The sequence below is a fragment of the Culex quinquefasciatus genome, chromosome 1, assembly GCF_015732765.1.
Source record: "Culex quinquefasciatus strain JHB chromosome 1, VPISU_Cqui_1.0_pri_paternal, whole genome shotgun sequence".
Classification (NCBI taxonomy): domain Eukaryota; kingdom Metazoa; phylum Arthropoda; class Insecta; order Diptera; family Culicidae; genus Culex; species Culex quinquefasciatus.
The window spans coordinates 102,551,831-102,565,741 of NC_051861.1; the positions used below are offsets into that span (position 1 = coordinate 102,551,831).

At 38.4% G+C, this 13,911-nt stretch overlaps 1 protein-coding gene across 1 annotated transcript; it reads left to right on the top strand.

The window, feature by feature from the left end:
- Positions 1-6,015: 6,015 nt before the first annotated feature.
- On the top strand, positions 6,016-7,955 carry LOC6040729 (acrosin). Its single transcript, XM_038266441.1, has 3 exons — positions 6,016-6,243; positions 6,318-7,272; positions 7,330-7,955. Exons 1-3 carry the CDS (start codon positions 6,016-6,018, stop codon positions 7,692-7,694), a joined length of 1,548 nt encoding a protein of 515 aa, XP_038122369.1. The 3' UTR covers positions 7,695-7,955.
- The last annotated feature ends 5,956 nt before the right edge of the window (positions 7,956-13,911 follow it).

Sequence of the window (13,911 nt, forward strand, 5' to 3'; positions counted from 1 at the left end):
GGGACACATGGGGCGAATTGGGACAGCAGTTTTAACCATGTTGGAGCACAATATTTTGATTTTTCTGGTTGGTTTCGGTTAGAACAGACTCAGGCCAACAAAATGTGTACATCCATTTCCAAATTTAAAAGTTTTAAGTGGTCTAAAAACTGCTGTCCCTATTCAGACTGTAGTCCCGATTCACCCCAGATTACGGTAAAAGGTTTTTTGTTCATTTTAATTTAACTTTTTGTCACTAAAACTTGATTTTAAAAAAACACTATTTTTATTTTTTTATTTTTTGATATGTTTTAGAGGACATCAAATGCCAACTTTTCAGAAATTTCCAGGTTGTGATTTTTTTTTTAAATTAATACTGAATTTGTCAAAAAATCGAAATGTTGTTCGCAAAAAATTTCATCATTATTTTTCGATGTAAAATCAAATTTGCAATCAAAAAGTACTCCAGTGAAATTTTGATAAGAGTTATAGCCATTTTTAGGTAACTTTTTTGAAAATAGTTGCAGCATTTAATTTTTTTTAACTCGTGCACATGTTTGCCCACTCTTGAAAAAAAAATTCTTGAAAAGCTGAGAAAATTCTCTATATTTTGCTTTTTTGAACTTTGTTGATACGACCCTTAGTTGCTGAGCTATTGCCATGCAAGTGTTTAAAAACAGGAAAATTGATGTATTCTAAGTATCACCCAAACAACTTACCATTTCCTAACGTGGATATCTCAGCAACTAATGGTTCGATTTACAATGTTAAAACATGAAACATTCGTGAAATTTTCCGATCTTTTCGAAAACAATATTTTCAATTTTTTTATATTTTTGAAAAGGGCCAAACATTCAATATAAGGCCCTTTTGAAATGTTAGTCTTGGTTTAAAACTTTTGAAAATATTTTTTTCGAAAAGATCGTAAAATTTTACGAATGTTTCATATTTTAACACTGTAAATCGAACGGAGTTGCTGAGATATCGACATTAGAAAATGGTGGGTTGTTTGGGTGAGACTTAGAAAACATCAATTTTCCTGTTTTTTTTTTCTCAGCAACTAGAGGTCGTATCAACAAAGTTCCAAAAAGGAAAATATAGAGAAATCTCAGCTCTTCAAATATATTTATTTCAAAAGTGGGCAACTATTTTCAAAAAGTTACCTTAAAAATGGCTTTAACTTGAAAACGGTGCTTATTTTAAATTTCACTTAAGTACTTTTTGATTGCAAATTTGATTTTACATCGAAAAATGAAGCTGACAATTTTTCGATTTTTTGAAAAAATCAGTATTGATTAAAAATTTCATAGCTCGGTCAAAGGTTTTTTGCACAACCTGGAAATTTATGAAAAGCTGGCATTTGATGTTGTTTGGATTGTAAAAAAAAAAATGTGTACATTTCCCCTTTTCATGGAGAACCCCTTTTCACTTTCTTAGCCCTTGGGCCCGTTTTAGCGTAATTAGACGGCCGTACATTCTCGTAAACTCAATAATCCACCAAGTGCAAGTGTGTCGGTTCACCGGACGATATGCCCCGAACGAGTAAATTTCTATTTCTGGAGCAATGTCGGCACTTTTGACAGGCGCTTCTTGTTTTTTTTTCTTCTTTTTTCAATTCTGAAAATATTTACCATTGAACTAAATTAGAGAGGGTAAGGGAAATGCAGATATTTTTAACAAGCCATAAAATGGAGCGCGCACGTGAAACGTTTTATGGCGCATTCCGCCATTATGGCACTTTCGATTGAGCTGCTGCAATTGTCAGTGAACTGCGTGTGGAAATCGCGATATCGCGAAATTGCGAAGCGATCAGCAACCAGACATGCAAATTCGTTCTCGCGAGGAGTGTTTTTTCCCCTGGTTAGCATAATTGATTGAGCCTGAGACTGAGTGGATTAATAAAAGGTGGTTTTTTTTGTGGCTGTCTCATTAATTCTGTTTGAACCCTTAACGGTCCGGATTTTATTGTACCCTTCGACAAAGTTGTAGGAAATTGAATTTCCTACAATAATCTCACAATTGGACAATTTTGGGTGAGACCTGTGTCACCTGTTTGATTGCAAGATCAAGTGAGTGAGTAAGTAAGTGAGTGAATTTATGAGTGAGTGAATGATTGAGTGAGTGAGTGAAGTGAGTCAGTGATTGAGTAAGAAAGTTTGTAAAAAATGAACAAAGGCAATTGAGGGTTGATATGTGAATGCATAAGTAAATAAATTGATTTTTTTCTCGATCCAAATCACATCAACAAATCCAAATGCAGCAGCAGAATGCACTTACAACTGTGCAAGTGCAGCTATGACGTGTGAAAGCGTATCAAAAACAGCTGCAAATCCAAATCCACAAGCCGGGTTGTTGGGCGCCAGAGGCACAGAAAAATGACGCTTGATCGCGTCCGGAGAACGGCCGATGCGTGAGCAAATTTAAAGGCCCACGCCGTGGTTCACTGACTGAACTGGGGCGGGGCGGAGGCGTTCGGGTGGAAAATATATTTATTATTAATGTGGGGATCGATTTGAATAAACAGGCGAACGTTCCAGTGCAAGTGCGAAGAACGTCGATCTTCGCTATTAGTATTTTTTCTGAAGTTTTCAAATGAAAATTCATAATTTTTTTTGGTTAATTTTCAGCAATCACATTATTCATAACAATTTATAACACTAGAGCTTTTTACTCAAGAATTAGCAATTTTTTATTTGGATTAAACTTTGTATGTACTTTTCTTCGGAATTCTGAGTACGCCATCAAATCCGGCGTCCAATCTTACATGAAAGTCACTTCGACAACAAATTTCCAAACCATCACCATTTCAGGCTGATTCGTGATCAGGGACAACAATTCCCCCTTCGGACAAAGTTTCACGCAAATCAAAGAAGAGCCGGGGCAACTTTTTTCCGATTTCGTGTGAGTTGACGGAGAATTACCTGATTATTATAAAATCATCCTCTGAATTTACTACCATGTACTGTCACTGAATGTCAGTTGAACTGACACTGTTTTTCTCCGGGTTCATAGAAAGAGAGGGGTGCAACGGTTACAGAATCGAGTCTCTTACAAAGAGTTCCGATTTGGATCAAGGTTATCATTCTATCTTCATGGTGTACCCTAAGATGGTCCAAATCCGGGCTTCCTCGGAACTACTCCCTGAAATCAAAGATTGACCCATCACTACACCCACAGTTGAAGATCGAGCGGATTAGTCCTTCCGAATTGAAACGAGAGGAAAGTACTATTCTGCGAAGGTATAGACCTTGCTTACAACAACAATTTGTGTTCATTCGTTCATTGAAACAATTCATCCGATTGAGTGGCTTATATGGACAAATGACCGTCACTTTGTCATCGAACTATGGTGGCCGATAGGGCAATGGCGCGGTTCGATATGCCAAAGGTCTTGGGTTCAATTCTGGGTGATCTTTTTGAGAAATAATCCCATGGGGACATACTCTCGGCCATTTAGGAATTTATCCTCTCCGTCCGTTCACAGTACCACTTCACTATTGAATTTTGCTCTTTATTCTCTCGTGGGCCGAGGCCCGGTTCTGGGTGTAGTCCCCGTGGGTTTTACAACTTCATCATCCCGGTACGAGAATCGAACTCCTGACCTCTAGATTGGAAATCCAGCACGCCGCTAGTCGAAACCCATCCCCTACCGGTCAGAATTCCCAGTGAGCATATTTACTCTTTTAAGGGATCTGACTTTGCCGAGCCAGACAGGAATCGAACCCATCACCTTCCGCTTACAAGGCGAAACCCGTAACCTCACGGCCACGGAAGCTCGGCTCGGGCTCGGGGGTTAGTAAATTCAAATTTGCATCTCTGCAAAGCGAATGACTAGTGCGTTCATCCCGGGAAATTCCGGGACAAAATTCCAGGGATTTTTTCAAAACCGGGAATTCCCGAATCTTAATTTAAAAACAAAAACAAATTTTAGATCGGAAATTCAGATTTGGCTGTAGAAATAGATTAAGGAGTTGAATACATAGTAATCGACATGAATTTTATAAGCAGTAAAATTTGTATTCGACATTTATCAGCAGTTGTTTGGCTTATTAGGGAAAATTGTTAAAATTTTAGTTTACAGATCCGCAAAATGCCTAGCGCTTTAAATATTTTCAATTCAATATTATGTATTTTCAAAAGAGTGGGTATTATATTAACAAATCAATGGAGCACTTCCATTCGAGCAGTTTTTGCTTTTTTCTACAATGTATTTCTTATGGAGCGAACTGTCAAAAACTGCTCGACTGCGGGTGCTCCATTGATTTTAAATTTGAAAAGAAGCTACTCAAGCCAATGGAGCATTTCCATTCGAGCAGTTTTTGCTCTTTTCTACAATGTATTTCTTATGGAGCGAACTGTCAAAAACTGCTCGACTGCGGGTGCTCCATTGTTTTGAATGACTTCAGTTAAAATAGGAACAGAGCAAAACAATTAGTACACCGATTTCCAAATTTATTCCTCTCTTTTCTGTACCTTTTCAGACTGTAGTCCCGATTTTTCCCAGTTGGCTGTGGGAACTTAAAGATGATTTTTTGAGTATGTTTTATATGAAACAAGTAATTCAAAACTTATCTTGTTATCGCTTTTCGTTTTTTAACGACATTTTCATAGGATTTTAAGAAAATAAATTTAATTTTAAAAGAGTTTTTTAAATTGGAATCACATTGGAGTTAAATCAAATCAAAACAACACATTTTTAATTTCTTTTAAACTGGGTGATGAATAGAGAGATTGCGTAACGTAATTTTCGAATGATCCCACTTTGTTTACATCTATAAAGTAAGAGGATGTTCAAGCACAAGAATCACTTTTTTCTTACTGATAAATGAGCTGTTTTATAATCAGGATTATGTGTTTTATTTTGTCTAGCTTTCGACATTTTTTTGCTGGAAAATTGTATGTGTTTTCAAGTTTTGATCGGTTAGAAGAGGTTTTTCTTTCTTACGGGTGACGAAGAACTGCGGCGAGAGTGTCATTCTGCGATGTCGCAGTTAAATTCCCTGACTGATGACTCTCGGCTTCAACTTTCTTAAAGTTTCTCGACTTCAACTTCAGGTCCTCAAAAGCCACATATCTTTCATTCTTGCTAACAAAACTTATAAATTATCGATAACAATACTCTCTACTTTTGGCGAACAGTAAATTGGTTTTTTTTTCATAAAATTATTTTTATTAGGTCCTTTTCGGTACTGGGACCTGGTTAGGACCGAGTCGGCTTTTGTAATTACATTTGACTTAATAATTACAGAGGATTTTGTGTGTAAATGTTAGTGGGAGGGGAGCCGATTACCCGCGGCCTACTCGGGGTTAGTAGGGAAGGGATTGATGTTAAAGACAAGGCGTGGGAAGGGAAGGGGGATTGTGTAGGGGTCTTGGTTGGCTCAGTAAATTGGTTCCACTATGACAGTTCAAAATTGAGGCCGTTTTGCGAACCACTATTCACAATCCAGCTTTTAAACTATTTAAAAACTGTCATCATTTTTTCGGTTGAAATGTAGATTATCACCAATTAATATTATGTATTGATTTTAAGCTTGAAACATAAAAAAATGAAAACATAGATTTTATGACTGTTTAAAAAATTTCCCGGGATCCCGGGAATTCTCGGGATTTCAAAAATATTTTCCCGTTTTCCGGGAAATTCAAAACCCGGGAAAATTGGACGCCCTACGAATGACTCAAAACATTCCGCAAAAATCGTTTTGATTGCGCTACGATTGTTGTTCTACAAATCATATGTAGATGTGATGTCATGTCTACGTACGAGTTGATGGGAGAGTCCTTCGCACGGTAAAAAACGCTAGATTGAAGAAAGTGATACTTTAGTTGAATGTTATTGTGTGTATTTTTACCTCATTTTGTTGAGATAACTCTAGTGAGTCCGGATTTTCCCAAGTTGCATAGAATTCCGACACCTTATCACTTGTTATTGTTACGTTATTACTCAATCATCTCTGATCAAGCCAGTAGAAAAGAATCCTATCATGATTTAGTACGATCGTGAGTGGCTTGGAGTGAAGAAGTGTTTCTACCGCAATGGAAACCCTAGCACATTTAGTGATCTTCGTAGCGATTCTATCGCTGATTGGTGCTGACAATGCCGACTTTCCGTGCGGGACGCGACGCGTCGTTAAGGAGTTCTTGATTGTGGCTGGCAGTGATACATCCGCCGGGGACTGGCCGTGGCATGTGGCGATCCTTCATTGGGAAAGTCGCGACTCTAGTACGTACGCCTGCGGTGGAACGCTGCTGAGTTCGCAGTTTGTACTGACCGCTCGACATTGCTTGGAAAGCCAGAAGAACCACCACATGCTGGGGCCCAGGTTGATTCTGGTTGAAGCTGGTCTCCACTATCGGGACGAGCTCACGAGTTACACTCAGCGGCACACTGTTCACAGGATTCATCAGGTTCCGAAGAGGATGGGACTAGTTTGCATGGGGATATTGCATTGCTGGAGCTGAGCACGGTGGTGAAGTACAACGATCATGTGCTACCGGCCTGTCTGTACCTCGGGGACGACCTTATTGGACGTACTGGGATGGTTGTAGGCTGGGGCTTTACCGAAAAGGAGGAGTTATCTACAGTTTTGAAGTCTGCTCAACTGCCCGTCATCGGTACGATCGACTGCCTTCTGAGTAACAGGGCTGTTTTCGGCGATAAAATCAACCACGACCTGATCTGCGCCGGACACCTCAATGGAACCACAGTCTGTAACGGAGACAGTGGCGGTGGACTGTTTTTCAGGGATAGTGAAAGATGGTTTCTGGGTGCGATCGTATCTTTTGCGCAGAAACGCAATGGCAGTGATCTCTGCTTCGTCAATGGTTACGGAATGTTCTCAAAGGTACACACCTATCTGCCCTGGATCAGGAATGTCACTGGACAGCGTTTTACCGTTCCCGCAGTAACCCCGACCGCTCCAACACCAGTAATACGGTTCCAACAAGAAAACAAGACCCTCGGATGCTGTCCGGATGGAGTTACCCCGGCTAGTACCGGCTGCACGCCTTCCCGTCCAACGGTTCGCGTGGACAAACCGGCGGTAGCTCACGTTGGTGGCGTCGCCACAATTCGGTGCGTTGCACAGGGTTATCCCCGTCCAACGGTGACCTGGACCGTAGCTGGACAAAACCCGAGCGCGTTCGGTAGAGCACGCGCTGAAGATCACGGGGATTACCACATCTTGGTAATATCCGATGTTGAAGGTTCAGACAATCAAAAGCAGATAAATTGTAATGCTAAAAACCGGCACGGTTCCCAGATGTACGGTTGGACACTGCCAGTGATGCAAGGTTTGTATTTTTTTGTCGAAACCCTCGTTCAAACCTCAACAACCTCCGTTTTTTTAGGGCGATCCTCAAACATCATTCAAAAAGTCCCCAACCAAGTTTATCAAGTTGCACCGACCTACACCAGCACGATGGGACAGCGACCGACAGTGAGGATAGAAGGACCGACCCACGTTCGGCTCGGCAGTACCGCTACCCTCCAGTGCAACGCTCAGGGTCATCCCAGGCCGGAGGTAACGTGGTCCCTCGAGGGTCAACGGTTGTCCTCATTCGGAAGGTACAGCATCGTGGAAGGCGGAACGACGAGCCAGCACCGGTTGGTGATATCCGGTGTCAGTCGATCGGACAACCTGAAAATGTTCAAGTGTCACGGACAGAACCAGCACGGCTCGATGACGTTCGGGAGGGCGTTTGTTGTTACGTGAGGAAGAATCTTTGGTATACCTTTCTAGACACGAGATTAGTGAAATTGTTACAATTAGCTAGAGAGCAATGTAAAATAATTATATCTTAAAAAAAACTTATTTGCCCTTTTCACATGGTAATCCAGCTATAAATATAACACTGTTATTTAAACTGAAGCTTTAAATTCTCTTAAAGCTACACTCAAACCCAGATGGTTTGACACAAACTGTTGTCAAACGAACAGGGTTACTTTTTAGTTTGACACCCCTTTTACACGGAGTTCACACATACTACCAAACGTTTGTTTTGATAGTATGCGTGAGCGCCGTGAGCGCCTTGTAAAAAGAGACAGTTCGTCACTTTTTAGTTGGGGGTTGAGTGTACTCTAAACTAATGATTCGGAATTAGATTAAAATCTATAATTATTTGTGGAAACATACATATAAATAGGGCATAAAAGGTTTTGAAGGCATATTCTCCATATCCCGTTTCCTTTAGTATTGTACGATTAGTTCCTAGCTGGACTCGGTCTCTGGAAATGACCGGCGACTCAACGACCGACGAAATAGGCGGCGAGCCAGATGCGGGCATAAAAATGTCAAAATCTCTTCCCCCCTCACTTCGTCTCATCATCCAGCTGCAGCTTTGTTAACAACCCCACCGCGGTTCCTGTCACGTTAGCAAATTTGCTCTGAGTTCTTCGGGTGTTCGGCCTGTTTGTTACCGCATCAACCCACTGAGAATGTTGGCTCGAGCCTCGAGTCGATCTGCCTGAATCGAGTCGAAGCTCGAGCCAAAATTCTCAGTAGGAAATGGCACGGAAAAAATTAAAAATGATTTTTTTATAAATTAAAAAATTCAAAATGTAAAAAAATTTAAAAAAATTTATGACTTTTAAAATTAAAAAAAAAGAAAATTAAAAAAACATTAAAAAAGATAAAAAAAATGAAAAATGCAAAAAAAATATAAAACTCGTCATCTTCGCTTAAAAATCTGTATAGAAATAAAAATATAAAAAAGCGAAAGATTTTTTGTTTAAATAAATACGTAAAAAAACAAAATGTATAAGGAGTTAAAATTAAAAAATAAATCTTCAACAAATTAAAACATACAAAAAAAATCTATCAATTTGAAAAACAAAATTTTGAAATTTAAGAATTTTTTATTTGTTTTATTTTTAAATTTATGATTTTTTAAATTTTATTTTTTTTTTAATTTTTTGAGTTTTAGATTGTTTTGTTACCCTAGCGGTGGGAATAACGAAGTTTTTTTTTAAATCGGCAAATTTGATCTCGATATTTATAAGATGGGAGCAAATTTGATTTGCACCCCAATGCTGGAGTTGCCCTAATTTGTTATTATTTTTTCTAAACTCCGTAGTCCGTGTATATTTAGTGGTAAAGAGAATTGGGTACTTAAGCCCTATGTCAATTTTTATGTACAACGGTAAAAAACACGATGAAAAACCATTTCTGATCACTTTTTTTCATCTGAATGCAAAACAATATATTGACAAGACAACATTTTTCCATGGATCAACTATGGTCCCCTTGGAACGAGCTGTCAAGTAGGAACTTTTCTGTCAAGGTGGACCGCGAGGTTAATTTTTCCAAATTGATTTGAAAACCCATTTTAAACTCTTTGTGGTCGCACAAAGGGTCATTGTACTAAGAAAAATAAGCTTTACCGCTGTATACAATAATATCAGCAATCTAAGCTTCATTTTAGGACCCAATTAGCCGAGATATCAACAAACTACCACATAGAAATAGGGGTAGAATTGCCTATTTTTATCATGTGTATTGAATTAATAAAAAAAGAACTTTAAATTGGTTAAGGATAATCAAAATAATAACAATTGCAGGGTTGTTAAAATATCAAAATATCACCTCTCAGCAACTACAATTATCTCGCCTGAATATTCATGCCTCAAATACAACTGCTCTTCTCTCTTCATTGAAACTCTCAGCGCCGAACATAGCCGAACACGTTTTGGTGTTTACCCACTCGCGATTGACATTTTCCTTTTCTCTCTCATTCTCGCTTCCACGATCATCCTACCGCAACAGCGTTTAACTACAAAAGCCGCCACAAAACAAATTTTGCAAACGCAGTTTGAAGGGGCGTCATGCGTGGTCGGCTCCTAATCGCCATCTCGCGTTCTCTCATTGCAGTTTTCAGAGAGGTTGAGAGACTCAGCGGTGAGAGAGCGTAGTCGAGGAAAAGGGAAGGAGTGATAAAGAGAGAATGACATCGCTGGGAATCAAGAGACACAAGAAGAGGTCTCACAAGCTATAGTGACGGCCGCTATACTCTCGGATATTTTTGGTGCAGAGATAATCTATTGATAGCTTTTCTATCACTCTTTTGCAACACTGAACAATTGGTTTCAAAAAGCCAAAAAAATAACTCAAAAAATTCGTTGTGTTCACAAAAACATATTTTCAGCTAAATTATTACATGAAAATAGACCATAAATCACACCTTTTACCCTTTGTTTGCTCCCGAGCGCGTGTGTGTCCAGTTTATAGACACTCTTGCTAAGTAGGCAGCAAGTTTGCGCGCGCAATTTCGTGCCTATTTATAGTTCTCCACCCGATTTGGTGGCCATATAAATATTCCAATCTACTAGCCGTTAATCATGTGTCAGGAATATTTGGACCAAAACGCGAGGCGGAGGGAGGCCGAAGACTGGCTGAGGGAACCTCCTCTTTGATGTTCAAGTCTTTTTCACGCGAATGTTTACACGGGAGAAGGATCGCGATCGTGGAAAAACGTCAGCTTTTAATTGATTTTTCTTTAGCGTCGATTTGGGAGTAGTCGAGGATTGATTTGGGCTAGAGATTAGAGGCAAATAGTCACTGTAATGAGCTTACCTTAGTCGCTGTTTACAACTTGCCAAAGTTATGAACACGTTCCAGCACATTACAGCAGGTGATTTAAACCTTGTGTTTTGTTAGTACGGCCATGATCGCGAATGTTTCTAGCGCAAAACGTTCCAAAAATAGACTAAATCAAGCAAACAGTTTATGATCGTCACCTTCCTTGTTGGACGTTGGTTACTTTCTCTCCCTCTCTCACACTTGGATGATTCACGTGTGGAAACAATCATCCCGTGTGTGTGGCCCACGCGAGTTTCCGCGAGATGACTACATTTTTTGAGTAATCTGAGTCAATATGAGCTGGGAAAGGTGTTTTGCTGTTGTCGACGGCGTGAATTGTGTTGTTGGTTAACCAATTGACAAAACGAAATAGATTCATTTTTTTTTTGATAATCAATCAATGAAATGTGAAAATCCAATAATATTTTATGATCTCCTCGAAAAAAGCATTTTGATATTTTTCAATCAAATCTTACATTTCAAATTGGCGTCACACTGAATGTTTGGTCCTTTTAAAATGTAAGTCCTGATTAAACAAATTTCACAAATGGTTCATTTTGTAGCATTGAAAATTCGACCATAAGTTGCTGAGATACCATAATCTGGGGGAATCGGGACTACAGTTTGAATAGGGACAGTAGTTTCTAGAGCACTGAAAGCTTTTAAATTTGGAAATGGATGTACACATTTTGTTGGCCTAAGCATGTTCTAACCGAAACCAACCAGAACAATCAAAATACTGTGCTCCAACATGGTTAAAACTGCTGTCCCAATTCGCCCCATGTGTCCCGATTGACCCCAGTTTACGGTACTCACTGAGAATTTTGAATCGAGCAGTTAATTTCTAAGGAATGGTTTTATTTTTATGAATTAGCTTTATTTCTATTTATTTATGTAAACTGGAATCATTCTTCAATTTAATTAAATCGTCACTTCATCGAAATTTTTCGTTTATTTTTGGAATTAAAATATATTTTTTTACAAAAGATAATCGCTCCATAATTTAATTTGTTTGTAGAAATTCTTAGGGAAAAAAAAATCGAACAACGTGGAATTTGATAAAGTCCAGCTGCCAAACTCAAGATTTTTTTATTTGTTCGTTTCAAATGACAATTTAGTTTGACTCTAACAGCAGCTGAATTTGCTTCAAAAGAAAAAAAGTCATTTAAATCTACTGAAAAATGTGTTCAAATGTAACAACTTCTGGAGATTGTTCTAACCATTCTTAAATATTATTTCGTTTTGTGAAAATAACTGAAAATTGTTTGTATTAAGTGGATTTTTTCGTTTACAAGTCTTCTTTTAAATCTAAAGAAACATTTAAATTTAGATCTAATGAATGGAGCTGCTGTTTCAAATATCATGATTTTTCTGCGTGAAGTGCTGATATAAGTTCTATTCATGACTTCAAACTTTTCAAGAAGAAGTCTTACTGGTGTCAGCTCAAAAATCAATATTCTCGTGTTTTTTTGCTTTAAATATTGTGTGCATGAAATTACAACTCAAGATTTTCTAAAAATCATGGCGAGTTTTTTTAAAATATGTTTGCATTGTTGGGCACCAAAGCAAATATTACGGAGTTGTTTATGATTTTTGAAATGATTTATGATTAAGCTTCCATTTTTTCATATTTTACCCTCAAATGCCCATGGTGCTCCTGTTTTCAGTTCAAACTGTAATTTCTCGAAAAAATCGAATTAAATTAATTCTTGTTGCAAACCTTATTTAAGATATTTGAGATATCAATTCAATTAACCATAAAAACAAATGATGCAAATGATTTAAAATCAATTATTTAAAAAGCATACCAAAAAGTTATAGGAGAACAGCATCTAATTCCAGCGGGCCTCCAATGTTGGCAGGTCAGAATTTTTTAAATCCAATTAAAGCTAATTAAAAGCATTTTCAAATAAAATCGAGTGATAAATAGCTCAACAACAAGTGAGCAAGCAACCCAAGTAACCACAAGCACTAAATTGAAGTATTTATTCAGTACTAAATCAGCACTCGAATGTTTTGAAGTAGTAAATAAGCTTTGCGAGTGCCTCAAAGTACCAAGACTTTGCAGCACTACAACTGGCATTAAATCACCATTTACGACCTTGAAAATGTGCTTCAAAGCATTTGATGTTTATCAACAAAGTAACCCATCCATACGGGAAACATCTCAGCCAGGCACGCTCTTATTGACTTTTATCCTTCTCCCGTTATACCGTTCCAATAAGCGTGCGAGCTAAGGCGCATTTTCCCCAGTGTGCAACAGTTTAATTTTTGCGTGAACTGGGTTCAATTCCCGCTGACTGAAGTTTTTTTTTGTTTATTTTTTTTGTGGAAAACTGCAGCCTGTAATTAAGCCAAATTTTTCAAAACATATGCCCATAGCACAAAGGACATTATAAAAAGTTCTCTGGTAAATTGAAGACTTTTCTCGCAAGCAAATAGCTGCTTTCCGGAAGTCTGATACACTTTGTGAAATTTTGCCAACCGTGGACCAAGCACTCCTCGGAAAAACAGTTTACGTTAGCCGTTAGCCATTACTTGTCCCTATTAACCCCAAGCCTTCCGTAATTGATTGTACTGTACTTGACTGGATGGCCACAATTTGCTGAGTGACTCGTCAATAATTGACGTCCAACAAAATGACAACGGGTTTTTCTCATGAACCAGAAACTCGAAACAGCAGAAAGAAAGTCTTAATTAATGTTCGATGCATCAACCACATCGATTAAAACTTTCAAAACAAACACTCATTTCAGAATACATCAGTTGGCTGGCGCGCATCCTGAAGATCGACGAGAATAATGCAAGAATTACATCAAAGTGTCACACTCACACATGAAACGCAACAGGAGAAAAAAAAAACAAAGGAGGCCCACCACCACCACCAAGTGTGTGGAGCAGCTAGTTGTCATTTTTTTCCCCCAGCCATTACGTCGATAAAGCAGTTTTTTTTGTTCGAGCTTTCGGTGAGGCATTAAATCGGCATCACTGTGCGCCACTTGAAATATTTCTCAAGGGAAAAGTGCTGATTTAACGTTTTGAAGCATTATTTGCTGGTATTAAATGCCAATATAATGCTGATTTGATGCCGCTATTTAGTGCCTCGCGGTTACTTGGGAAGTGTCTATCAAAACTTTTGCGAATTAAGCTGTTTAAATAGTGAAAATCAGCCAATTGGATCGAGTTAGGAGCTTAACCGGCCAAACATACGAGAATTTCCCCTTATTATGGCTATTTCTAGAGGTTTTGGAAGGTTCAATAAACACAAAAAACATTTTTTTTGCTTTTTGGGTGATTTTTTAACCGCCTTGAGCCAGGGGTACTCAAAAACACTTTTTAAGAAGCAAAAAATTAG

What these genes read in the sequence shown, in the direction of transcription:
- LOC6040729 (XM_038266441.1), top strand. Translation starts at nt 6,016, where the DNA reads ATGGAAACCCTAGCACATTTAGTGATCTTCGTAGCGATTCTATCGCTG. An exon ending in CGCTGCTGAGTTCGCAGTTT is followed by an intron (nt 6,244 to 6,317) that starts GTACTGACCGCT and finishes GATTCTGGTTGA; the next exon opens with AGCTGGTCTCCACTATCGGG. An exon ending in GACACTGCCAGTGATGCAAG is followed by an intron (nt 7,273 to 7,329) that starts GTTTGTATTTTT and finishes CCGTTTTTTTAG; the next exon opens with GGCGATCCTCAAACATCATT.